The 27,988-nt window shown below is 41.2% G+C and overlaps 1 protein-coding gene across 4 annotated transcripts; it reads left to right on the plus strand.

The window, feature by feature from the left end:
- The first annotated feature begins 580 nt into the window (after positions 1 to 580).
- Positions 581 to 27,745, plus strand: gtf2ird1 (GTF2I repeat domain containing 1). 4 transcript variants are annotated; one of them, XM_046411790.1, is made up of 27 exons: positions 584 to 1,087; positions 6,379 to 6,508; positions 6,703 to 6,844; positions 7,879 to 8,055; positions 8,252 to 8,435; positions 9,913 to 10,229; positions 10,861 to 10,956; positions 12,318 to 12,401; positions 13,531 to 13,714; positions 14,841 to 14,866; positions 16,092 to 16,218; positions 16,743 to 16,786; positions 17,053 to 17,133; positions 17,975 to 18,112; positions 20,063 to 20,116; positions 20,834 to 20,911; positions 21,132 to 21,315; positions 21,482 to 21,543; positions 22,424 to 22,495; positions 22,688 to 22,955; positions 23,171 to 23,199; positions 23,321 to 23,368; positions 23,457 to 23,534; positions 25,004 to 25,196; positions 25,613 to 25,650; positions 25,737 to 25,846; positions 26,733 to 27,745. In XM_046411790.1, the coding sequence occupies exons 2-27, from the start codon at positions 6,383 to 6,385 to the stop codon at positions 26,799 to 26,801; spliced, it is 3,009 nt and encodes a 1,002-aa protein (XP_046267746.1). In that variant the 5' UTR covers positions 584 to 1,087; positions 6,379 to 6,382; the 3' UTR covers positions 26,802 to 27,745. The 4 variants fall into 4 exon arrangements, with proteins under 4 accessions (XP_046267747.1, XP_046267746.1, XP_046267744.1 ...); XM_046411788.1 differs by having other exon boundaries at positions 585 to 1,087; positions 20,831 to 20,911; XM_046411789.1 differs by lacking the exon at positions 584 to 1,087 and adding an exon at positions 1,342 to 1,359 and having other exon boundaries at positions 20,831 to 20,911.
- The last annotated feature ends 243 nt before the right edge of the window (positions 27,746 to 27,988 follow it).

Genomic DNA, 27,988 nt, shown 5'->3' on the forward strand with positions numbered 1-27,988 from the left:
GGTTCCTGTACATGGAAAAAGAACCTTGATGGTGATGACGAAACATCCAGGCAGTGCATGTTTATTTACAGTCTCTGGATTCCTAACCTCCAGATATATCACTTTTACTTGTTGGCCTTGGCAAATGTCAGGTCTTATCCACACATCCCAGTTGTTTGCTAGAGGGCAGATTGGTTATGCTGGTGACATTTGAATAAATAAGTGAATATTTATTTGCAGAAGCAAGCAGAAAACACAGCATATGTGAAGCAAAGGAACAAATTTCTGCTCTTGGTGAAGCAAAGTTTACCTTAATGTTATAGTGCAAATTAGTGCCAAAGTAAGCGAAACTAACCAGATTATAGTGACATAGCGGATTATATAGTTTGTGATTAGATTTCTGACTATGTTTAACCCATTTGTGCATTTCCCCCAATGATATGAACTTTACCCTATATCAAACACAAGCTATTTTTAGGCAATCACAAGAGCTATGGCATAACTGTGACGGCCAGAAGATCCATGTAGCTGCTCTATAACCACTTTGGACAAATTCTAAAAATAATTTCATTACTGTAACTATCGCATCAAACCACCATCATGCGGTCTGTGCGGGAAAGCAAAACTGACAGCGAGAAGCTGCAGCCAAGTGGCACACAGAGATTTCCACAGCCACAGTTCAATGAGAAATCGTACTGGGAATATTTCCTTTCCATGTAAATTTTGTTCCCCGGGGGTTTTTCCAGAGGTTCCTCCGCTAATCCTGTATGTAAATTGCAGCCAATAGATGCTGTTGTTGAGTTGGGCTGGGATTAGCAGGAGGCGAATGAGTTTCAATTTTACTGGATTACAGAACAAAGAAAGGGGAAAGGGACACCGTACTCTGTTAAGGGAAAAAGAGAAATAAACTTAGAATAAATAGAAAAATAGTAGCTTGTAAAACGAGCGGTCGAAGTTAACATTGTGATGTTCCGGATTACGATGTTTTAGCAGACGGTACAGCTACATTGTGGATGGGAATTGTGAGCGTTTCTGATGGATTAAAACGGGGGAATAAACCTATTCCGGGATTGACAGCAGCAACAAGGCTATTTAATCGCTAATTAAGGTGAGATTTCTCTCTCTCTTTTTATATTCATGAACACTTATATAGCGTGTTTTCGCGGAGTGGCTTGTCTTCTGTGGCTGTAAATTCAGGAATTACAGATTATAACCTAATTTCTGGACTGGGGGTGGAGATGAAAGGAAAGTGCTAGCGCTAGCTAGCAGGAGGGCTAACGCAGTGGAGCTAACGAGTTTAAGCTAGCTGGTTAGCTAGCTCAACGTTATTATGATACCGTTGATACCGTAATTAGCCAGCAGTGATTAGGTAGATATATGGTAAGTATCGAAGATAGGCTATTGTTCGTTAGCAGTTAAATTAACCTAGAGGGACGCCTCCCTTTAACCTTGCAAGTGGAGTGCTAGCTCATATTTATAATTTGGATACAGCGCCTGTCTGTTTGCTAAATTATCCCCCCATATATTGCTATCACTGGTGAGGTTACAGGGCTAGTACAACAAAGCCTGCTAGCTAGCACTAAGTGTAATGAAAAAGGAAACAAGACGTTTGAACTTCAGCAAAACAATTTAAATATGCAAACCTTTAGCTAACAGGCTCGCCGAGTTAATTCCGACCTTGTTACACTGTTGTTAGGTTCAGTAAACTTAAACAATAGATCCTTAATTGACTGCTATCATTTATTACAATCTTGCACTTCACGGTTGGAAGAGTGTTTCAAAAAAGGGATAATCTTAAGAAAGAAACACGGATTTAGATAAGGCAAATTCTTCGTGTTTGGCATCCGTTATTATGAATCTAGACAAGGTGAGAGTGCTGATTTCCTCTGATATTGCTGTCAGCTGTCTGGTGCAAGAAGCGTCAAAGTTTTAAAAAAGCTGACTGGAATAAAACTTTGTCAGCTGTAGCTAACTGTCTGGCGGATTGAATTCACAAGACAATAGAGACACAAGACAGATTTGTACACACGGACACTCGCTCATTTTCTTTGGAAGAACAGACTTGATTTATTGCTCCCAGGTCTCATATTCTGTGGTTTCAAGCTTTTTCTCCTTCGTCCAGCTTTCCAAAGTAATTCATCTCCTCTCTTATGTGATGTGAACTTGCCAGCAATATCCAGCACAGGATGCTCTCAGCTCAACTCCCAGCTGTATGTGAAATAAAATCTCTTTTGTGAACAGAATATCACACCAACTCAATTCAAAATGTGGCAATGTAATGTGTGTGTATGTAATTAGACTTAGAGATTTCAGCTTCACTTTATTGATCCCTCCCTCAGGGAAATGAAATTGGAAATGTAATGAAGTATACACGACAATAAAAGAAGTCCTTTGACAGTTCATATGTTAGTTATCTGTGTGATAACGCCCATTGATCACCTTTACTAATTATTGTAACTATTTATTCATCCTTGTATTTTGTCTAAGTATCTTATTTTGGGCCTAATTATAACTCTGCTTTGTTTGATTTTGATTAACTGCCAACCAGTATGTTGCTTTCACTATGTCAAGTCTGAGCCCCTGCTGGAGGATTGAACATTTTATTCCTAATGCCTCGTGTCAAGCTGATCTCTCTGGTTCTCTGTTGACCATTGAATCCCACCTGGCATTGCAGCAGTTAAGAAATCATAGTATCAGTGATGACATTCCCAAAGGGCCACTGCCTCAGACACAGGGTGTACACAGTAGGATTATGTTGTTGTGTGCTGTAAGTTAATGATGTGTTAGTAGTTGTCAAACCACACCCTGTAAGTTGTTGTAGTTGTGTCAAAATAGCGGTTGTACTTTATTTTCTTCCTTTGAGAAATTAACTGTCCATTCGGTTAATAAAATGTAGATGTTTACTAAAGACTGATGGACATTATGGTCCTTCTATGTGAAAGAAATTTTAGAGTTGTTCAACTATTTAAGTCATTTAACTATTGACCTGTAAAAGGCGAGGTTTAAAAAACTTTTTCGGACAACACGTTTGACTTATGGGCCCTGTACATCTGTGAATTTCCACACATTTTTGTTGTCTTCTCTTGCCTCATTAGACCTTTTGTGGGGATTATGTGGGCATGTACAGACTGCACTTAACTGACATCTCTGTGAGATTCCTGTTAGATTTCTTGCACCTGTTAGGGCAAGAGAAGTTACACTTTCATCTTCGTGTACGTTACAGAACTGGACAGGCACAGTGTCGGTTTAAGGCTGGGTGTAGTTTCCACACATGGCGTGTGTCGTGTCCTGGATCGGTGGTACTGTACGGCACTAGAAACAAAATAACGTGTACCAACAGCATCAAAAACAGCACAAGCAAATAAACACGTAGCTTGTTGTGACTGCATCCGAATGGAAACTGTAGTATTTTGTGTCTGGCAGCTCTTCAAAGCTGTAAGAAAGATGAAATGACAGGTACCCTGTGGAGTTCTTGTGGTGATCTTGTCAACAAACAAAGTTTCTGTTTACATCCTGTGTTACTCACCAAAAGGCATTGTGTTTATCTGTGACGACTAACAAAAAGTGTTGAATGCATTTCTGTCCTCACAAAAAAGTTAGCAACGCTGTGTTGTGAAAGGAATGTGTATGTCACCTGAATGCTGTCACACAAGCACGTCAGTGATGAATTCAAAAAGGAAATCTCCTCATACATAAGTTTCTTCATAGCACTTAGACTTGTCAGAAACTCCTCAGGGTACCTTTAAAGCTCGCCGCATCATCTTCATGACTATCAACTGATAAAGATGTAGCGTCAACACTCAAATAAAGTGCATCCGTTTGTTTTGGTACATGAAGTTTGTGACCTCACCTGATTTTAGCTTCGCCTGAGCACAGTTCTCGACTGTAATGTCCTGGGAGACATAACTCATCCAGTGACCTTGTGTGTTGTGAAAGATATACAGTTTTCTCTAACCAAAAATACAAGCCAAGAACAGAACTGCTGAGGCTGATGTTGTCAGTTTTTCAATGCTTCTTTAGCCCCTTGTTTATGATGACACTTCAACCAATCAGTGACCCTGTAAAGAAAAGCACTGACCTGAAGCCACAAACATAATGCTGGAAAAAGATGTGTTGATGAATTTAAAAGAGTAGTGCTCAGCACACTCACTCACTGTGGTAGACTGGGTGAAGCCCCTGTGGTCTTACCAGACCATTTGACCATCAACAAAAGTAACTGGTACAAGAGTAAGCAGCCCAACATCTGTTTCTGAGCCTGCAGAGCTTTTTATTTTTATTTGTGGTTTACTGACCTCTCTGTCAGTAAACAGCTTACAGATGTTTTGGGGGTCCTCATAAACAGGTTTTATGCAGTTTCTGATGATGATTCATGAAGAGGTTATCTCCAAATACAGGAAAAACCCCACAAGATGCTTGCACTGTGATAAGACATCAGTAGAAAGTAAAGTGTAGCCTGTCGATCTCTACTGCTGATCTTTTTAGCAAACAGTTAACAAAAATATGCAAAGTCCATGATGGCAAACAAGTTACCAAACCTGTAACTCCCACTAACAAGAACTGTTGTTTGATATCTGTTGGCTCTGAGAATAAGTGAGCTGTTGTCAAAGTGACAGTTTGAGTGAAATCACAGGGTTGGCATGTCCACATAGTTTTACGTCATTCACAATCAAAAGAGCGACTGTGGGATTTATATCAAACTATCCTCTATAATTTTAGCTTCATAACATTTATTTTACATTAATCTTAAACGTAAACGTTGTTATTAACATCGTTCCCCATTCTCTATTGTCCAAATATTCACTGAGAGCCATAACAGGCCTGTGACTTTATGCTTGAGCTTGCTCTTGCGAAGCAATTGACATGGCATTATCCCGAGTCTGTGCTTATCCCCACCTTTCTCCTCCTCGCTACTTCCTTTTGCCTTTTAAATATGTGAGGGAAAGAGGCCATCTATTTCGAGACGGCAGTAATTTAGGAGGGGGGGGGCTAATGTTTGCTGTGGCCTCAGGGGAGGCAGATTTAGATGGCCAATAGACTTGGCACGTTCAGACTGGTGCAGCTGAACCCCACCACACCCACCCTCCTCTATCTCTCTCTGTCTCTCTCTGTCTCTCTCTGTCCTCTCTCTCTATTGAGTCAGTGGTTTGGGCTTGCCAGAGGCTAGTATAATGGTTCCCAGTGTCTGGAGAGATTAAAGGCCAGAGCTGCATTGTTCAAATGCCCCGAGATTTGTTTCCAAGGAGACGGGCTTCAGTTGCCATGAGAACATAGTGCCTGGCTTTAGCCGAGCGGCTTTTCTTTAACAGTTCCTGTTCCTAATCTGTTTGCCAGTTTACTTTTATTCACATTGGCCATCTTGTTGTTTGTATTTGGTATGAAGTTTAAGTCGAAATATATTATGCAGTTACGCTGTGGTAGTGTACCTGCAGTGACTGAGGAAAGTCAAGGACTTATCACGGTCTTCTTATCTTGCTATCTCTTTGTGCTGTGCCTTCTGTCAAAGAGAGAAAATGTAGTACAAATGACATGAACTGAGTACTCGACTTATCCCCCAGTTTCCAAGGCAAGACAAGATACAGATTTCACATGGACTCAGGTTTGCAGGCAAGCTAGAGCTGTGGCTCTGGGGATGGCAGTGTAGGTCACTCCTTCACTTTCCAGACTTGAATATCTAAACAACTATGTGATGGATTGCCATGAAGTTTTGTACAGACATTCATCTTCCCCAAAAGAGGAATACTGTTGACTTTTAGCGACCCCCCGACTTTCTGAACACCACCAGCAGCTCAAAGTTTTCAACTCACCATCTGCCGGATGGACTGGCACAAAATCCTGTACAGACATTTGTGGTTCGCTGACCCAAATTACTTTAGTGATCCTCTGACTTTTCCTCTCAGCACCAACACGAGGTTGACATTTGTGTTTCTGAGTGAAATGTCAAGACAGCCACCGGATGGGTTGCAATGAAATTTGCTTCAGACGTTCATACACCACTGAGGGTAAATTGTAGAAACTTTGGTGATCTCTTCTTTTATATTTGCTCAAAAATATCATGACATTTGTTTTTGTCCATGTCACTGCCCTATATCAGTTGCACTTGTACTTTTTATTATTAACAGATATTAGCATATAGTGCATAGTAAATTCTCACAGAGTTGTTTGCTTGGCTGTAAAATCTACCCTTTTTACTACATGAAACAAGCATCCTGAGACAAGGGCTCCATCCTCCACTATCAGCTCAATGAATGCAAGCTTATATTTGCTTAAAGTAAATCCAAATGATGTCAGCAGAAACTGCTTTGAATGCAGGTCACTGCTGCATGTCTCCAGGCTCACATATGGGTTTTTTGAATTGCAATGTGGCTGCCTGACTAAACTGTGTTCATCTGGTCCCCGCAGAGGCATGGCTCAGATGAGGAAGCTGCCGTGTGATGGCATCAGGACGAACTCCCGGGGCGAGCCACAAGTCCCACTGGTGTCAGCCAGACAGGAGATCCTCACCAGCCTGGTGTCTGCCCTTGACTCAGTGGTATGTCCCAGATCAGGCCTCATGTCATGCCATTTCACTTTGGAGCTCTCATACTGTGGTTTTAAGAAGATTATCAGTGAAAATCCACCCTTGAACTAATATTTTGTCATGTTTCTTGCTGAACTCATGAATTACACGTTTTCCTCGGAGTTTTGGACTTATAAGTTGGTGATGTCTATGGTCCTCTTTTGCAGTGCATGGCGATGTCCAAGCTCAACGCTGAGGTGGCGTGCGTCACCATACATGAGGACAGCGTGATTGCGGTTGGCACAGAAAAGGGCAGAGTGTTCCTGAACTCCAGGAGGGAAATCCAGACAGACTTCTACAAGTTTTGTCGTAAGTTTGTGCTGTGCCATGTAAACGAAATTGTTGCTTTCCACCGTTCATTCATGATAGAGCGTTGATCCGTCTCATTATAGCTACTGCTGTGTGCCGATAAAATGCACTTGTGCCAGCTTGCATGTTTTGCTCAATATCAGATTATGTCATCAAAAAATAATCAGATCAGCCAAATTGGACTGCTCACGCTCTCGTTATTTTTGCTGTTGTTTGAAGTAAACGTGTCAGAGTTAATTAGCAATAAGTTAATTCCTGCTTGTCACTGACTAGAGATTAAAATCGAGGTCAAAGAGGATGCCAACATTTTTCAGCCTAAAAACACTTTGTAACACATTCTGACTATAATGTGCTGTATTTGTGAACGTAAATGTTAAATCCTTCTTTTCAGCTTTCGTTTCTTATAAGCAAACTTGTATGCAAGGCTGTAAGCTGAGGCCTATTTCACAAATCAGCATTTAGACATGAAGCCTTGCCTGTTGACCTTGAGCTCAAAGGTAAAACAGCAAATAATGCAGATGCCACAAATGTTTCTCTGCTAATAGCACCAATTTGAGGGGTTGTGACCTCCCATTACACAGTTTAATTTTATCAGGCTGCTTATGCAAGGTGAAATGAGTTCTTCCCACAAAGTTACATGGAACAGAAGTTCCAGTCTTTGTTTAGACATAAAGACTTGAAGTACGAACTATTTGCTTAGATTGGAAGTAGTTGGCCTTCAGCTATAACAAATGTGCATGGTTTGAACTGAGTGGCTTCATGATGAACGCTTAATAACATTGTTGAAGATGCTTCACATTCATCCAGACACATTCTGGGACAGACAAATTGGTTACTTTATCTCGCATAATTTTTCAAAAGATAACATATTTCTTACTTTTTGGGAGCCAGATTCAATTTTTTATTTATCTGGAACAGTTTAAGTCAAAACAAAAAACAGTGCAAGAACAATAGTAATCTGAAATGTGTGCACTTGTGCACTTTGTAAAAGTTCCTGGATTTTACAAGATGTGACTTTTGTCATTTGGCTTCAGGGGTGCCATGTCTGCAAAATATGACCACAGCAAATGCTCATACCAAAGACAAGGATGGCGATCTCAGCAAGCTGAGTAAGGACAGCGAGCATGGGAAACCGAGAGCTCCATCAGATGTTCAGTCTAACATCTTTGTTCTGAGGAAGATGGTGGAGGAAGTCTTCACTGTACTCTACAGTAAGGGGTCACCAAATGTGACACGTTTTCCTCACTCGTCCTTTTTATGCCCATATGACCTAATCACTTTGCTGAGTCTCACACTATATGGCATTTAAGTGACAAGCAGAAGCTACTTGATTTTAGGTTTAATTCTGCCAGTTCTGCAAGTTTTTACTCGATGCAGAGCAGTCACACTACCTTGTGCCATGTGCAGGTGAGGCCGTGGGAAAGAGCAGCCTGGTCCCTGTGCCTTATGAGTGGATCCAGAAGGACCCGAGCTGTGTGGTGGCCCACGGTTTGCCTGAGGGAGTCACACTGAAGAAGCCCACTGAGTATGACACCAAGACGCTGATGAAGATCCTGGAGCAGAGCCACCGCATCCAGTTCACAGTGAAAAGGTGAGTTTGTTGTTCCCGAATACATCGCTGTTTGGGATAACAGACTGCTGTTTGAACACTTGTATCAGATCATGAAACCAGCTGTTTCATATCTGATCGCTCTAAAATGGGGAAAAAAAGAAGAAAGTCTGGCATTTCGACTTAGCCTCTAATGCTTTGCAGAGATACATACTTGTGCATGGCTGGGAGCACAAAGCTGTCTTTAGATCTTTGGAGCCAGTTATTGGTAGCAGACAGACTGTAGTGTATTAGTGAGGGATAGACAGAGTTTGAATTCAGCTGTGGGAGAACACTCTGGTTACTTTTTAGTACCTTAGAGCATGTTCTCCTGAGAACAAAAATCGTGCGCATATACAGAAACCTGTAAATAAGTTGTATTAAGTGAAGAATCTGCTAAGACAGTATGGGAAACTTCATAGAGGCCAAGTATGATTGTCACCCAGTTCACAGCTTGTGCTGTGTTCCCTTCCCCTGTTAGAGTGTTTGTAAGTATTGACCAGGTCACCATATTTCCTTGTCGATTAATCTTTTGATCATTTTCTCTATTAACTGATCAGATGTTTGGTCCCAAAGTGATGTCCTCAAGCGTCTCGTGTAGACCACAGTCCAAAGATATTCAGTTTACTAGCATAGAGGACTAAATAAATCACAAGATATTCACATTTGAGAAGCTGAAATCAGCTGACATTTTTGTTTAAAAATGAATCAAAATGATTAATCAGTTCAGTAGTTGCCATGAATAGTGGGCAATGAGCAAGATTTCCATCAGTTCCTGTGACTGCATGTTTACTCCATAAAATGTGTGCTCAGAACTTACACTTAATAGTTTCCTAAGTGGGCGTTGAGACCCAAAACATTTACTTTGGAGGTCAACTCACCCACCAGCTTATGAACAGAGCGTAATAAACAGATGGCTGCAAGTACAGGACAGTCTAGTGTGGACTTTGAGCCTGTTGTGAATGCCTCAGGTCATCAAAGCTTAATTTAATCACCTATTGATTTCCTAAAACTAAAGTTCTGCAGGTCATTAAAGTTAATAGCTCTCACATGCCAGTTACAACAAACTGGGCGTTTGCTGTCTCTTTAACTGTTTAATGAAGTTATGATAAGTCTGTATACACATGCACATGTAACTGTAGGCATTCTTCTTCTCCATTTTCATTTAACGGCAGGCAGAACTGTAGAAAAGTCGGTACCGTCATGTTTTCTGATTTTTGGCATTGTCTTGGTATTAAGTCATCGATTCTTGTGACATCCTTATCTGCATAAGACAACAATGTTAACAATGTTAGTAGGAGAGAAAGGAAAAAAGAATTGAAATACCAGTAAAACACCTTAACTTTTAATAATATTCATCTAAGAATGAATGATTAATTAAAGGTTAATATAGGCTTAGAGAAACTTGACAAGTGATGCCTTTTGATTTTATGTGTGTGTGTGTGTGTGTGTGTGTGTGTGTGTGTGTGTGGTTGTACAGGCCAGCAGAAGATTTGTCTCGAGAAGCCAAGACCAGCACTGATGTCAATCACAACACTTCCACCGCCATCATGACGCAGAGCAGCCATGGACCAGGGAAGACTGCCGCCCAGGTAGCCACTTCATCAAGTCCCGCCACTTCCAGCAACTCTGTTCTGTCAAGCTTCCTGTACGGCATGCCCATGTCCTCCAAACCTCACCCAGATGGGAAGCTGGATTTCAAACCCATGTCCCTCCTCAACCTGGGCAAGGACAGGGCAGCCAACTGGACATCAGGCACAGACAAGAGCACGTCTGTCAAGGACTCTGCTAACAGTGGTAAGATGTGTGGTTTGGAGGGTGGATTTCACTGATAGGACATGATTTTTAGTTGTGTGGGCGTTCCACAGCCACAGCATTAACAGTGAATACTTCTTATTGTAGAACAGCCAACATTGGGCTAATTTGAAGAGATTGCTTTTGTGTATGGAGGCAAAATTCAAGGTTGACATAAGAGTCACAATAATGATCATTGTAATCAAGAAAAGTAAACTCTGTCTATGAACAAATGTGTTTCAGAAGTGTTTCATCCTGCGCCTCCTGAGAAAAGTAGTAGATTTGCAGTGTGCTTTGAAGTCAGATCATTATACTGCACATTATTTTGTCTCAGAACAGCACTTCACTTTTACTTTTCCTTATTGTACTGATATCCGTAGGTGCAGTTTCTTACCTGTATTTCAAATCCTAGAGAAGAAGTCATAGCTCTGAAACTTAGGAAAACACTGCAGACAAGACCCACGCAGACTGGTTTAATTCTTTATCCTGGAACTTTTGCATCTTTGCAGTTAATTAAATAATTTAGTCAAGCATGAAGGAATGCTGGTGGAACTAATTGGATGCTAAGTGAACATTTCCGACTGAATAGAAAGTTAATAGAACTGAATGTATTCAGTTTGTCTCACATTTTCAGATGAGACAACAAGAGTACCTGGCGAGCCGGGTCAGAGTCCTCCTGGCATCCACATCTCCAAGAGACTGCTCTTCTCCATAGTACATGAAAAATCAGGTAAGGTTAACCATATCATCAAGAAGATAAGGGCAGTTTACCTTGTTTAAAATGCATAACTCAGGTTGATCTGGATCAGTCATTAGAGACAAGACTGAGCAAGTAAACCACTCATAACTTTTGTCTCAGCCACCAGATGTATATTTGGACGTATAACGGAGCAGTAATTGTGAGTCAGCCACACTGGCTGACAGAAGGTGATTTATTGCTTTGAAAATCAGCGCTAACAAGCAACATTTCAGGCATATTTAAAGATGTCAAAAACCAGAACGTTCCCAGTACTTTGCTCTGATTTCCTCTGAAGTAGCTTCAAAGTCAGATGAAAGGTAAAATTCTCAGCTTCGAGGCACCAATTTTTTGTGGCTGCAACATAATCTGAGATGGAAAGTTCTAGACATACTGCACATCTTTGCATTGTATTGTTTTTCATACAGGTCATCCTTGTTGTTTTAATCCATACAAAAATGTGCAAAACCAGTGAGCTTTAGAGGTTCTGGTTTGAGGATTGTACTTCCTTCAGACAGATCTGTACTTACAGATATGAGAAGGGAAATAATTTTATCATCCTCTGTAATACAACTTTAACACTGAATGTGACACGGTATAAAAAACAGATAGGCAAACCCGTCTACTGGACGCCCAAAATGTCGGTCACCCATTTTCTTTGGGTTTACCGGCATTTAAAACAACTGCATGTATGTGCTAATTGTGGTGTATAAATGATAAAAGAAAGCCAGTAAGCACATTTCTCAAAATGCTGAACCATTCCTTTTAAAAGTGTGGGATTATATTCAAGGTGTCAGCAAAATCCAGGCAGTCTGAAACGTGGTTTCAGTGCGATATGATGTTGGATCTTTAACATATGAACATGGTAGTGACGGCGTTTATGTCGTCCGTTAGGCAACAAGAACATATTGTACAGAAAAGCATGTTTATAAACTGTGACACCAACTTTGTTTGTCCTGCAAAGAGCAGCAAGATTATTTTTCATCTGTAAAGGACTTAAAGACCTGTTATCCCAGAGGAGGATTTTGTGCATTTTGTTTAACATCTTTTTATATCTTTTTCTGTGTCCTGCTTGGATTTGCAGGCTCATACAGCAGCCAAGTATTGTTTACTGAACAAAGGCTCAACTACACTAACCCTTAACTACCAAAGGCTAAGCTACTAAGATGTCAACAGTAATCCTATAAGAAGATTGCACTCATTTCCCAAGTTGATATTGAGTAGATGGAGAAGATTAATTTCAGATCTTTAGCACCACATTGAAGTAAAGCTCCTTTGAATGTAAATATATAAAAAAAAGAAGCAGGTCTCCATTTCATTGTATGTGACGCACTGACAGGAGTTGTTTCTTACAGAAAAATGGGATTCTTTCATTCGGGAAACTGAAGACATCAACACATTGAGAGAATGTGTTCAGATCTTGTTCAACAGCAGATACGGTAAGAAAAGCTTCATTCTTTGCATTTTCTTTGGACTTCAGTATCACATATCGGCAGTGATTTACGAAGGTGCCTCTGCCTCCTTAAGCGATTGTTCATGCACAGTGATCATTCTGTGCGTATCTATGGATGTTGATGGATTGGGGTCAGTGCTTGGGTTTGATCATCTTTTCCTCACAACATGTGTGTTTGTAACCGCAGTGTACTGTCATTTCCTGCAAACAAAAACTCTCTGAAGAAGAGCTCAGCCAGAAGAACAATACGCCTGATTACAAGTTCACTTCCTGAAATGTTTGCATTGTTTTACCACTTATTTGTAAGTATTCAAAAGATGCTTACAAGCAAGGTAGTGCAGGGTAGTTATTCAGAGGATTCAGTGTGTCTACAGTGAAATGAGTTTGTACAAATGAAGGGGAAAAAATAACATTTCCATGATACGACTTTTGGGATCCAAATTTTTTCATCCAAGCCCCCAGCACCATTTATAATTCTTAAATATTCATTCCTCATATAGCCGGAATTATCTTTTACTTGTGTAAACCTTTACATGGGGTGTACATCCTACACAAAACTGCTCTTCCTTCTGCAAATTTATGTTTACAGAGTAACAAATGCATAAAATAATAAAGAAAGAGAATAGACCGCCATTATTTAAAGTAAGGTGAATTTCTGCATTGACACAGTGGATCAAAGTGACCAAATTCTGACTTTGCTGTGGTGCAGGCATTCAGTTTTTGAATTGTCATCTTTTCAGGCCAAAGACAAGAAGGCAAAAAAGGGCTTTGTTTGAAGGATCTATATATTAAATTTGCATCTTCCTGTCTCCTAGTCATTGTTGCTGCAATCCTCCATATTTGGCTTTGTCCATCAGTGTGAGCATGCTCAGTGGGAGGAAAACCATGAATCCCATCTGTACCTGATTTAGGACCCCATGTGATTTGATTTGATTGTGACAGTCATGGAAAAAAAGCAGATCAGAGACCACATGTGAGCAAAAAAAAACCCCACCAAAAAACCATATTTGTGCAACTTTTACCTGAGGTGTGAACGTAGTTTATTCTATCACTAGCATCATAATGCTTGTTTTTCTTTAATATACAAAAACTGTTTTATTGATTTCTATCTCCAGCTGAGGCTCTGGGTCTAGACCACATGGTGCCTGTCCCCTACCGTAAAATAGCCTGCGACCCAGGGGCCGTGGAGATCATTGGCATCCCTGACCAGATCCCCTTCAAGAGACCCTGCACCTATGGCGTTCCCAAACTGAAACGCATCCTGGACGAACGCCATGGAATCCGCTTCATTGTCAAACGGTAACCAGACATAAATCTCTAGGATAAATTCATAATCTCATAGGCTGAAAGTCATCAGCTTACATGCTTCTAATTACGTCTAATTTAGTCATTGAGTGCAGATCACAGTTTATCCGCTTTATTATCATCCAGCTCCTCTTCACCAAACCACAATATGGCACCGGCTCTTTAGTTTATTTAGAAAAGATTTTTAGTAAGCAGCCGTCAAGCATGCCGGTTTATGCCGTCTGTTAAATATCTGTTTCCTTCAGCACGTTATGTCCTGCTGACTGGTAAACCATTTTCCATTCGTGTCCCAAATGACTTCCCCCTGCTGGCTGCTCCTCCATCCATTTGTTTAAGCTCATTTAAATGAGCCGCCATGCCTTGTTTGAGATAACACATCTTTTGACGCATCCTGCAGGCAGCTCATTAGTGCTAATACAATTAGGAAAGATTGAAAATGTGATTAATTCAGAATTACATCACATTGTCACTGAGAGATGCTCCAGATGCATGTTCTTTCTTTGCCGTGCTTTTGTTGACAGGCTGCGTTCCTTTTAAACTATCTGGTGGTTAATTCTAATGGTTGGCTGCTCCAACCTGCAAGTTTTGTGCTCATTTAAACCTGCAACCTTGCTGTTAATTATGCCCAGATGATATCACTTGTTATAGCAAACTAATTGAATTTCCATTTTATGAGCAGTTCAGTTTCAGAATTGAAGGCACATAGATCAGTGCTCGCTGGCTTTGTTTAGTAATGACAATCTTAATGAGAGTATTTTAAAACCACACCAGAGGTGAGGCTTGAAGGAAGACGATGTGGTCAGTTTGTCGGTTGGTTTGCCCGTTGGCCAAAAGCTCTAATACTCTATTCCAGAGAGAAATATCTTAACAGCCAACAAATAGATTAAATATAGTACTAAGTACAGTTCATGTCCACACAGTTATTTTTAGTCAGAGGGATTCACTGATAAGAATGGAATGACTTAATTATTTGATTGTTTGTCTGAGACTGACTGTTTAAAGAGCTTAAAGATGTCTTCTTCCACATGTACGCTGTGTGCATCATGATTTTTGCCCGGAGAGACGAAATGCTCTTTGAACTCATTGACTAATTTCCTGTTTTCCTTTTTTTATCTTTCAGAATGTTTGATGAAAGGATTTTCACTGGTAAGAGTTTTAATTTTAAAAACCATTTTCACGTGGCTGTGAACTGTGGTTTGTCCTCATTAGTGAAACACTGTTGATCTCTCTTTTTATGACTTCTCACGCTAAAGTTGCTAATTTTCTGAAAACGTGAATGCTTTTAATCTGGCTTATGCAGCATTCCTACCTCACTGACCCGTGTCTGTACTGCAGACAGTGTCAGTCACTTGCCAGTTTATTGGGTACACCTTCATGAAGATTGTCTTTTGTTGAAACCACGTCAGAGCAATGTTTGCAGTTTTTTTCCTGCCCTCATTGATATAAATGGGGTGGACAGAATGTTAGAGACTCCTCTCAGTACGACACAATACAAATCAACAGCATCACAGCTGTCTGGTACGGCCTCAGAGATGGCCATGAGTTGAATCAGTGCCTCTCTTAAAGCTCCTGCACACTGTGGGGTTTTGGACTGTCCCTGAAAAAAGTTGACATCAGCAGAGACAAATGTGAGAAAGTCGTTCGACTTTGCTGCATTTGTAAAAACATGACACAGGTAGCTGCTGATGTTCTCATATACATATTTAAATTCCACTGACGTCGAACGACGCTTTAATTAACTTGGCATTCAGTGCACAGTGTAACATGCCTGCAAACTGAGATGTTAGCATCTGACACAGACTTACTAGGATCATGTCACACAGCATGTAACTGCAAGACCACTGTTATCACACAGTGTGTAGGGGCCTGAAAACGTTTTCAGAATAGTGTTGCCTTGATGAGAGTAAGATTTGTCTCAGTGCCGCTGGATTAGACTACCTTAGTTTGAGCTAGATGGACCTGATGAACCTCTAACTGACTGTATGAAATAATAATTGCTTGGTCTTCTCGTTGGTGTGCACAGACCTTGACTTTCCAGCACTGCGCGGAAATTACATAAAATCACAGTTAATTTGGCTCATTGCACAAGTGTAGCCTGCAATTTCATTAAAATGAAAAATGATCTACATGTTCTCAAAGGGAACTTTGGGTAAAGTTTAATTATTTTGGAAAGATTCCATGTGTGCTTGCTGTGGAGCTCGAGCCAGACATTTAGCTGTACAATATTTGTCGGAATCTCTACGATTAATTACAGTGACCGGCTAACAGGAAACTGCTCTGTCAAGTCTTTATTTATATATTTATACCCCACAGATGTTCTTCGCTAATGGGGTGCAGTGTTTGTTTATCTTCTGTGTCTTGTTTGTTGAAGCTGCTGGCAAGATTGCGAGGGAGGAGGGTAAGCACGACCTGGGCTCCGCGCCTGAAGACAGCTTCCCTGACAATCTGAGCATCCCGCCCACCACAGCCGAGCTGGTCAGCAATCCACACGGCAGCAGGTCAGAGCACAGCCCACGCGCAAATTTAGCATTACCCCACAGATTTTATTTATAATGTGGGAGTATGAGATGGTGGCATGCAGCCAAAGTGTGTTGCATTTATGACCGGAATTACTTAAAATGTGCACTGAATTAAACAGTTTAAATACGCTGTTTTACAGAATTTATCATCTGCATTCATACCGTGACATGAGATGTGATAAGCTTAATTTTAGCGACAGCTCTTAATTCATGTTTTAATTTGGCCTCATTTTTGAGGGTTTTCTGTTTTTACATCCTTTGATTTGGGCTGCAAAGGGCCTTTAATTTGTTCAAGGAAACAGCATCGTGTTTATCGAGTTATTCAAGGACATGGATGCATTTTGTTGTGCTTGGTTGTTCATATGGGGCCGACTTTAAGACAAGTTTGCGCAACTTGACAAACCTGTTTCATGTCTTTGTGTGTCTTCATACAGTAAACAACCAGTTTTAGGCACATGAGTAATAAGTAATTTCACCTGATTGTCCTCTGTTTAATATCACAGATCAACAAGTGCATGCGTGAGTCCTTTGGCTGACTGTGAAGCAGGTAATGTGCAATTGAAAACATTTCTGCTCTATGAAAACTTTTTTGTTTTGATACTACTGCTGTCTGAAATGACAAAAGAGTCAGTCCTCAAGTATCAAGTAGCAACAGTCTTCAGAAGTCTGTGAAGAAACTTTCCAATCATGTTTTGCAGTCCAGTCGGTTCAAACACATTCTATCACCTACTTAAATCTGTTGAACGCCGCCGTAAAACACGGTGCCACACACTGATGGGAACTCAGGCAGAATGAACTGTTCAATCCCCGCAGGTCCTTCAGGAGATTGCATTCCTCTGAAAAGGATTAAAACAGAGCCTCCAGACGGGGAAATCATTCAAGTTACGGTGCCAGGTGAGTGTGCACACGCTCAGCAGCCGTTAGCTTTGAAAATAGTGCACGTCTTAAATTATAAACAGTATCCAGAGATGACATATCACATTTTTGTGATACAGTGTCACTAGTTCAAAATGTCAAACTTTGTTATATTTTAAAGCTACTATTTAATAAAGCTGCCTTTACAGTACATAGACTTAATGTCGGCCTTTAGGAGTGAGTTCCCGAAGGCGCATTTGTCACTGCTCAGGAAGGAGTAAACTCAAGGTCCACGTACTCTTAGCAGTGCTGGCAATGCTGTCAGTTGTGATTGGTTAGCTTGTTGGTCCAACGATGACCACCAGGTCCTCATCTCTATTTGTGGAGAGAACAATCCATCAGCTTATTTCTTTGCTTTCTGAAGACTGAACCCATCTTCCTTTGGAATGTTTCCTGTCTTTGTCAGACTCACGCAAAGCTAACAGATAATCAGAGTCAGGATCAGATCCATGTCCTCCATTGTTATCTGTCCCACAGCTGCACTTGCCTACAGCGCATGAAAATGACACCTTTACTCTTTTCAGTGACATACATAATAAAAAGCTTTGTTGGTTCGTGTTTTAGGAAGTTCCAGGTTCATTATCTGCCTCTTGTATAAAATAAAACACTTTAAGGATGAGGACTGAGTGACGTTGGGCAAACTTTCCAAAATCTGGTTAAAAAGCAAACTGCAATTGCTTCCCTAAATTTGGAACGGGAGACGTTGGAGACGCAAGACAGGATCAGAATAATAGGATATCAGAATGTTAAAGGAAATGACAGCAGACTTTCGTTTCCTGTTTTTTATTGTGAAACGTGAAAACCAAATGTTTTTCTCCAGATGCTGGTACAAGTGCAGAGGAGCCCAGCGAGTCTGTGGCCGAGCCGGTCGCAGCTGCAGCGTGTCCAGCCACAGCCTCGCCCTCCGCTCCCTCCGCTCCTCCCGCTCCTCCCCATCACCCAATGGAAAACCACGCAGGTAACCTCAGCCTCGTCAGCCCCCACCTCCATTTCCTCTACCTCCTTCTCACCGCAGCTCCTGGGATGCCAGCTCCACCCCACAGCCTCACAGCGATGCTGGTTGTACCCCACCACTGCCGCCCCACACTCTGGCTCTGTTATTAGGGAGCTAAATGAGCTGCTACACGTATGAAAACACTTTTCTCAGATAATTTTTTCCCCACTCTCCCACTTTCCCACGACCAAACCTCCACCTGCAATTAATAGCTACAGCCTCAACCTTAAGAATCCCCACTCCCCAACTCTGGCCCACAGTAGCTCCTCTCCCCTCCCAGTCTTAGAAACACTAGCTCCCATCTGTGAAAGGCACCGTGTATCAGCTGCAGCTACCTGACTGACTCTGACTCACCTTTGTCATCGTGTCAGTTTGTTTACCTTTGGTCATTCTAATCATCGTAGACTGATGCATTGTGCCCGTTTTCCAGATTTGGAGTTAGACTGTCCCGTAGTCCTTCTGCCCAGAGTGATTAGAGTTAGTTCATGGATTAGAGAGACCACACTGTTCCTCCTCCCACATCCCGCCTCCATCTAACACGGAGCTGTTTGTAGACTGCAGCAGCCCTCACCTTTAAAACGGAGGGGACTAGAGTTACAAAGCTTACCGAGACATTTGAGTAGACCACACGCTCTCTTTCTCCGCCGCGCCAGCCTCATTTGTCAAGCGTTAAACAACATGATGTGCAGCGATTTATTTATTTATTTATATATCACCTTAAAAGGTTTGTTGACCCAATTTACGAACATTTAATTTTTTAAGCGATAGCATCTGTCTCAAATGAAATTCCATTAACCTACATTATAGTTGAGTGACAGCAGGAAGCTTTGCTCTGATTTTGGTGAAGTGACCCTTTGGCTGTGCTGTGCAAACAGATCATTAAGCAGTGGTTTGATGCTTAAAAGGCATTGTGTTGTTCAGGGATTTCAGAAGTGAAATACAATCTGAAAGCTAGAAGCATCACGTCATGGAAGATTCCTGCATATTAATGAAAATCCTGAAATGTTCCAAATGACCTTAATGTGGTTGTTTGGAAGTTAAATGAACGAATGAATGAGGCATTTCAAATTCAGTGCTGTTACAACAGAGAACGAGGAGTCTACTCAATGTGATCTCGGATTAGCATTCAGTGCTTTTCATTAGGTGTTTTGTTTTATTTTGTTGATTTGTTTGTGCTTTGTTGAAGTTTTCTTTTCTTTCACAAATGACCACTAAAGGAAAGAAAATGAAGGTAAGTGCAGCAAATGTCACGTTTAGTATTACTTGCTGTTTCATGTTCTTTATTTAAGTATTCATTTATTGTTATTTTGTTGAAAGTGAAGTGATACAGACAGTTGTAAATGCTTCAGAGCAGGAAGATTTCGACTGCAGTGCGGAGACGGCGACATTCACCATAATCTTTTGCTTCTCTTATATTGTAAAAGATCTTGTGTAGACCTGGCTGCGCTGCTTATCATGATATTAATATGAATATTGTCTTGATTCGTATTTATCACAAGTAGCAGCAGGAAAAAATGGTCACACTGATGTTCATTGCAGTGAATTCTATTCCATTGCTAGGCAGTACGTCAGTGGAAACTTTTGTTTACAGTTTTCTTATGATTAATTAAAATAACTTGCACACATGCGGACATAAGCTTTTAAATAAAAACATAAATGTTTTATTTAATGTAACTGCTTAAAAAAAGGTTTGTTCTGCTTTAGTCAGAGAGCGAGCAAACCTCACTCGTCACACTGTGAGCTTAGACCGATTCTCACTGAAAATGTTCTGTTAACAGTAAACCATCAAGACGTTAACAACTTTTGTCTTTTATCTTTTTACCTCGGTGATCACATATTTGAAGGGTCTGTTCTGTAAGTGTTTCAAAAGCAGCTGTGTGTTTGCTCCTCTCATGTTTTTCTTTCATGTTGCAGCTGAAGCTCTGTCACCCAGCGCGGCCGCCCAGAGCATCAGAAGATCCTCTGAAGGTAGGAGGGGTCTGACTCATTCAGTACGTGCCGCTAAACCCACTGCGTCTTCCCTCTTCTATCACTGTGTCTCACAGGAGAGGAAGACTGAACTAAAAGAAAATGGCTGCCAACAGGCCAACACACACACACACACACATCTGCAGATACGCCGCCTGGAGTCCTAAGAAGAAGAAAATGCAGTTTATATGTTTGATGCTAAAGCTGTTTTCATAATCTTTAAAATAAAATGTGTATTTGTGTGTGAGGTGGAGAATTGTTCATAGAACTGGGTTTTTTTTATTATCTCTGACGTCCCATATGTAGTAACATGGAGATCTTAGACGATGAAAACACATTTTCAAAAGAAATCTTACTTGGACTTTTTGCTGGCAGTAGTTGTGGTAATATTTGGCTGATGTTTACATTTACCTCAGGTGCAGCTCAGTTAATTTGTTGCTACAAGAAACATTTCCTACTTTGTTTTATCCACCTTTACTATTATGCTCTCCTTTGTCCATTTGTTAAAACCTTCAGTGATTAATACACCACACACTCAGGGTGTCGTTACCAGGCCCGTGTGGGGCAGGTGGAATTTATCAAAATAATGTAGGCGATGGGAGAAGTTGTAATGTTCACAGGTGGGAAGATTCCCACTGACCGAGCTGCCCTCACGTAATATTTCTCTTTGGACGCTCTTGGTGTAAATGTCTTCCAAATGTTTGACTCTTTCAGCAGGGAGTTTGGTGGAGGACATTGGTGAGATGATTCTTCAGCTGCGGAGACAAGTGGAGAGCCTCTTCAGCATTAAGTACGGTGAGTTAGCTGCAGTGATGGAGCTTAACCCTCATTCATACGAGAGGAGGAAGTGTGACAGCTCTGTAGATTTATTTAGAACGGTTAGTCTGTTCTTGCCAGTCTTATGCGCACCCCTTCAAATAAAGTGTTACCAGCACTTCTCAAATGACGTCACTCACATTCGGACACAAATTCAAGTTCTGCGCTTCTTGTGCTTTTGTCGTCTCCTCTCCCTCAGCCGAAGCCCTGGGCCTTCCCGAACCAGCCAAGGTGCCGTACTCCAAGTTCCAGATGTACCCAGAGGATCTGTACGTCACTGGGCTGCCTGAGGGAATCTCTCTGCGAAGGCCCAACTGTTTTGGAGCAGCCAAACTGCGGAAGATATTGTCCGCTAGCAGTCAGATCCAGTTCGTCATCAAAAGGTAAGCACATGTTGTTAATCGGGTGCCATAGTCACATCCTTTATTAACACCATTCCCATTACTCTCCTGTTAACAGCTATACAAGGTTGTCTTTAGACAAGGAATTTACATTTTCATTTAATGATGCATTCACTGTCTTGTAAATAATCTGTGTGTTTGTCTCCAGGCCTGAGCTGTTAACCGAGCAAGTAAAACAAGAGATGCCTTCCATCCCCGTCTGTGACTCAGGTATGTCCTCAGAGGTAACTGAAAAATCACATCATTTTGTCCTTGGACCTTTTCAGCAAGATTTGAAGGGTATGTTAAACTGTTTGATTTATATGCTAATAATTCATGTATCATGTTGTTTACACATGTCTATTTTTCAGTTTTATACTGATGTGGACCTACAGTATGTGTCTGAAGTAAAGTTATATTGAAAATTGAAATGTTTGGAATTTCTTCAGACAAGAGTGCACCAAAACACCACCGCATCACAAACAGGATGTCAACTATTCTATACTGTTCACCTAAAAGCTTACTTCATGGTCCTGAATATGTGATTGTTTGTTTGTGTTTCCGGTCCCATTGATTTGCCTAATGTAGTCGTGGTTCTTTTTTAGGGTTTGTTTCAGCAGTATTTTTGTGAAAAAGGAAAACTCAAGAAACTGATGGACGATGAACATTTAACCTTCTCTATAGAAACTAAATTTTTCATTCTACTGTACTTGCAGTGTACATTTCAAAAGGATGTAAACCTGCAGCCATTCCACATTTTATGATAATTGAAACTCTGAAGATAAAGTAGTATCCAAGCAGACAGTAGGGAGGCTGTGTGCACTAAATTCCACCATCTGGAAGCTCATAATGCAGGTTTAAGATGCTGTTTGCACTGTCCTCTGCATGCATGAAATTATGAGGTCAAACCCAGTTCATGTGCTATTTTTGAAGCAGCTCTTCAGAAGGAAAAAGAAAGTCCTTGTAGGGATTTCCTGCAGCTATCTCTGCTTTTTATTTGTGACGAGGCTCAGCTGCTGGAACAAGGAGCGACTCTTAATGTCTGTCGTCTTCAGTAAATCTTAAGAAACGACAAAAACAAAAGTTTAACCTTTAAATGTTTTCTCCAAAGAGCTGGACGCCAAGGACGCCACACCAGGAACAGAGGATACTGCAGCTGTGTCGAAGAGACCTGGATTCTCAGGTACATTCAGGCTCCAAGTTTCACCTTCAGCTCACTTTGAAGCTTAGGTTTGATGCTGTTTAATATAAATCAGCGTTACGTATTGACGTTTATCACCCTCACTGTTAAAACGGAACAGTGGAAAAGGCTGAATGACTGCAGCAAACTCTAAAGAAACAACAAAAAAAGATGACATTGTCTTTTGTCCTCCAGAGTGCTTGGAGTCCAAACTATCCAGGATCGATCTGGCCAACACATTGCGAGAGCAGGTCCAAGATCTGTTCAACAGGAAGTATGGGGAGGCATTGGGCATCAAGTACCCTGTCCAAGTGCCTTACAAGAGGATCAAGAACAACCCCGACTCGGTCATCATTGAGGGTCTTCCCCCCGGCATCCCCTTCAGGAAGCCCTGCACCTTCGGCTCCCAGAACCTTGAGAGGATCCTGGCGGTCGCTGACAAAATCAGTTTCACCATCACCAGGTGGGAACCCAGCACACACAGGAGGACGCAGGAGGATAATAATGTGTCACAGTGTAACTCGGTGAAAGTCCAGTGAAGTACCCACTTTGTGTGATAGTGTGATCATGACGATAGAATAGCTTGAGTGACACTTTAGAACATTTAAAGAACATTTATTTGAATCGTGTCTGCCAAGTGAAACCTTTAATGTGATCGTATCACTTCGTTCTTTGCAGACCTTTTCAAGGACTCATTCCAAAACCAGGTAAGAACAGAAACTGGTTTTTCATCATAAAGTCTGATTAAATAACCATAACGCAGCACAGACAACTAGAATTAATGTCATTTAATATTAATAGTAATAAAAAATTCATCATTTCTGTCAGCACCCCGACGTGTCACTTTACTAAAGAAGGCCTACGCCTCGATAAGTGGTGAGTAGATTTCTGGCAGGCATTTTCCTGTTGTTGGTTCATCAGGAAGTTTAAAAGTCGTCGTTAACTGACTCTCTTCGCCTAACAGATGATGATGACATCAATCGCATGGGGGAGAAGGTGGTCCTTCGAGAGCAAGTCAAGGAACTGTTTAACAAGAAATACGGTAAAAAGACTTCCTGTGTGAAACATCAACCTGACTTTTGTTTCTGTGGAGTCTGAGCAGCTTCCAACAAGTTTTTAAAGAAAATGGGCCTCATGCAAAGAACCAACAGGAACAGATTCATTTTTATGTGGTACATAGGAGTGATTTATTTCAGCTTGTCTCATTTATTTTCTCATGTTTAGTAATTTAGAATCTACCTGTACCTTCCAAACAAGTCATGTACTGAGTGGTTTAACTTAGTTTTCACATGGTGCAGCTCTGTGATGATGTTATGTTTTGTCAGCAGGACTTGAAGCACGTGAAATTCTTCTCTTTACTCTTGAGTGTGATTTGCATGAATCCTTAGAAGGGACGGACGCACACGTACATCACCTGTAGGTACAAAGCTGTTGGACGTCAGCATCGCACACACTTTTATCTAGAAGAAGAAGAAGAAGAATCAGCTTTATTGACAGTATATATATTTTTACATACACACACTGAATTCGTCTTCTGCATTTGATTCATCCTTAGTTGAACACACACATACGACACCTGGCAAATTACATGCAGTGAAACACACACAGGAGCAGTGGGCAGCATCAAGCGCCTGGGGAGCATATTGGGGGGGAAGCAATATGAAGGGTATTTTCGCATTAATCACTCCACCACACCCAAATTTGTCCTGCCCGTCCGGTGGGGGAATCGAACCGGTGACCCTCGGATCACAAACCTCTTCTCCAACCTCTAGGTCACGGCTGTCCCCGGCTGTGTTTCTGCAGTAGACCAGAAGGGACAAAGCAAACACTGGCTCTAGAAAAGCACTTTTGCAGGTTCTCCTACATGCCTGCAAAGGAAGTGCAACGACGAGGGGTTTTCAGTTGGTTGCAGCATCACCACTAGATGTCACTAAACCCCACACACTTTGAGAGAAATTTGTGCCGTTCAGAAATGCTGAACCAAGTCTGCTGAATCAGACTTGGACATGATAAGCAACACAGACGCTGAAAAGCAAGAGGGCTTGAGGATAAGAGTACCAGAACGGTTTTGCATGAGGTCCAGTGTGTTGCTGCCAGGCTGCAGGTCTGAAGGGTTGAATTATAATTGAACGCAACCATTGAATGTCACGTTAAGCTAAACATCGTCCCTCTGCATGCTGTCTTTAACGCGTAATTAAGAGCTACTGTTTGCTTCCCTGAATTAATTAAGTGAACATTAATGTACAAATGTGAGCAGTATCGCAGTCTAAAAAGGATAAAGTCAGCATGCACCAAATGCAGCACATGTTGTCATTAGACAAACTAGTTTTACCACATTTTTAACCTGAGGCAGTTCTACCTGATGTTTCCCACATATTTGCATGTATTTAATTAAAAGTCTTTATCAGTCGAGCTGAGGGGGAAACCAGCAGCTTCTGTCCTCCTGTAAGTGATCAAAAAGTTTCTGTCTTCTTGTGTGTTTTTGATAATGTCGTCACGCTGTGTGTTTAGGTGAGGCTCTGGGCTTGGATCGCTCCGTTGTGGTCCCATACAAGCTAATCCGTGGCAGTCCAGAATCTATAGAAGTTAGTGGCCTTCCAGACGATATCCCCTTCCGAAACCCCAACACCTACGACATTGTGTGCCTGGAGAAAATCCTTCAAGCCGCAGATGAAATAACATTCAACATCAAGAGCCAGCTACAGTGAGTGCTGAGACACCTGAATATTCAGCAGCCTGTTTGCTGTCACCACGCTGCATATTTCAGTGGGAATTTAGGGTTTTGCCTCTTGGTAGTTAAGCTCATTATGGTTTATTTATGCTTTGGATTTAAATCCAGCCTCCGAGATGTCAAAGAATAAATCTTCCTCAGCAGCGAATGTAAATAATGTGAAATAGTGAACAATATTTTGACGTTGAAGCAGTTAAGCTATGATGAAAGAATCGAGGCAAAGAATTAAAAATCATGCAAAACCGTTGCTTTGTTTTCTTTTTAGGCACGAAACGAGTGCAGTCTGAACGGGACTCTAATGCAAACGACGCAGCTATTTTTTTTTTTTTTTATTGTAAAAAAACTCACAAAAGAGCAAGTGTTATGTCACCTTTTTCTCTCTCACGCAGGCCTTTTGCAGAAATCTGTAGCCAAGCTTGTAACACAGGTCAGTGTTTGAGTTTTTGTGTCAGTCGAAATGGAGCCATAAAGCAACAGAAAAGTAAAATAAAAACATTCGTTTTGTGTCTCCAGTAGGAACAAACGCCTCCACCAATCGACGAAAGCGCAAGAGAGTCCAAGAGAGCAACCGAGTACCCTCCTCCTCTGACCTGGGGATATCAACCAATCAGATTCCAGTGATGGTAAGTCTGAAAGTTTGGCTGGAGGAGTTGAGAATCAGATATGAATCAGATTTTCACCACGCGATTATTGTGGCCAAAATCTGTGATTGTTTACACTACGTTGTCATATGTGTGTTATTAACACAATGATGATATTTCATTTTTTAAAGACTACAGTTATTGTCGGTGCCAAAAAAGAGAAAAGACCAAAACTACGCATGAATTCGTCCCACTAGTGAGTGTGTTTAACCCTAGAACACTAACGTCGGGTGATTTTCACCCGCACAATTTTGAAGTGATCGAATTTTACAACCAAATGAAGGGATGTGTTGATACTTTCGACCAAATGTGTGCTCAGTACAGCTGTGAAAGAAAAACCAAGAGGTGGCCACTGTGTGTCCTATATGGCATGATGAACGCTGGTGTGATAAACTGTATTTTATCCGAGATATTATATCGGGTAAAATATACCCAACGTTAGTGATGGTGTTACTAATTTTAACGTTAGTGTTCTAGGGTTAAGGTCTGTGTCTGCATTAGCAACCAGCGAGCTCGGGGCTGAGGGCTTCACACTCGGCAGGAAGTCCGAAAGCAACGAAGAAAACCGTAGAATGACTCCTGACTTGTCCTTTAACAACATATGGATGCTTCTCTGCAAATGTGTACAGTCACATCTGTGGTCATAGCAAAAACAGCAGTTTGTTCAAACAGCTAATTAAGTTAATTTCACCTCTTCGAACATGTGAGCACCTGACTGTATTTCAGCGCAAATACTGAAAACCTTAAACGACAACCTGCGTTTTGAGGCAAGGTCAACCACCTCTTTGTACTAATGAAAGCTTTTTTCTCCACCATTGTGACTGACTTTGCCCTGTCATTGTCTTTCTCTCACTGTGTGTGCCTGCAGCAGTGGCCCATGTACATGGTGGACTACAGCGGAGTGAATGTGCAGGTTCCCGGGAAAGTCAATTACTGAAGGACAAAGCAGGACTGCGGCAAAGGGATAAAAGGAGGAGTTTGTCAAAGCGATAGTCGTGACTCTTCCACAAGCGACACTAACACTATGTCAGAGTGCTAAGACTAAAACAATCTCTCCAGACTGAACATAGAGAGCTGAAGGTTTGACTCTCAATGGCGTCCTGAGTGTTGAGGAACAACAACAGAATGTATGTGGATCATGAAGTTGCAGGGCAAAAGCTTGACTTGTTTTCTGGCTCCTGCCTCCACGCAGGACAGCTATCAGTTTTTTGTTCACCTTCTCAAGCTGATCATACAGTTTGTCTGTTTTTCTTTTTCCAGCTAAAAACATTATCTTAAGTCATGCTATTTGCCCTCGCATTTACAAAGTGTCCATCCACTCGGTCATGTTGTTGGATGCAGCGTTGGGTTGCAATGTATTACTGACAAAAAATGTTTGATAACAATCTGGTTCCATAATATTCAGATATTTGTACTTTTTATTTATTATATTTATTGAAATATAACATTATGTGCAGGGATGTAAAATACATTATTCTGTTACACAGCTCCTTGAGGAGCTATCACAACACTAACACAGATGCTACTGGCCACTCAGTAACTACAGGTAACCGCTGAAATCAAACAAATGAAGAGCAGCAAAGAAGTGTCTTAATTAGGTGTCGGGGTGACTGCAAGCCATCAGAAATTAAAGGAGACAAAATGGACTCCAAGTTTGCCCGGCAGGTAGAAACTCTGCTCAGAGACCTTCAGTAAACAGCCTCTTTATGTTAGCGCCACATCAACAGTATGTAAAATATCACATTTCAAGTCAGCCTGAATGTATCATGTAAAGGAAAGAATGGTATGTTATTCTGCGATGACTGTCTCTGGACTAACAATATTTAATATGCTGTACCTTAACGCCAATTAGGCCTTTGAAATAAAATGTGTTGCCTTGCACCTTGATGTCGTTGAACTCTTTTGGGTTACGGTACTGTTGGCTATCTAATATGCAGAACCACAGCCACCATAAAATTAACAGTGAAACAAATTAAGACTTCTAGGATGAGGACAAACTCTTGTGTTTGGTGAAAGTAACACCAGTATGCTGCGACATCCCTTATTTTTATTTGATTAAACTCTGCGTCGTGTTTCGGGTTCTGAAGCTGTACTGAAGCGCCAGCTTTCAGGCTAAAGCAAACA

The sequence above is a fragment of the Scatophagus argus genome, chromosome 14 (assembly GCF_020382885.2).
Source record: "Scatophagus argus isolate fScaArg1 chromosome 14, fScaArg1.pri, whole genome shotgun sequence".
Classification (NCBI taxonomy): domain Eukaryota; kingdom Metazoa; phylum Chordata; class Actinopteri; family Scatophagidae; genus Scatophagus; species Scatophagus argus.

Excerpts from the sequence above, each read along its gene's own strand:
- gtf2ird1 (XM_046411788.1), top strand. The coding sequence starts at position 6,383 with ATGGCTCAGATGAGGAAGCTGCCGTGTGATGGCATCAGGACGAACTCC. Across the intron at positions 6,509-6,702 it reads TGTCTGCCCTTGACTCAGTG|TGCATGGCGATGTCCAAGCT; the intron begins GTATGTCCCAGA and ends CCTCTTTTGCAG. Across the intron at positions 23,369-23,456 it reads GGCCTACGCCTCGATAAGTG|ATGATGATGACATCAATCGC; the intron begins GTGAGTAGATTT and ends TTCGCCTAACAG.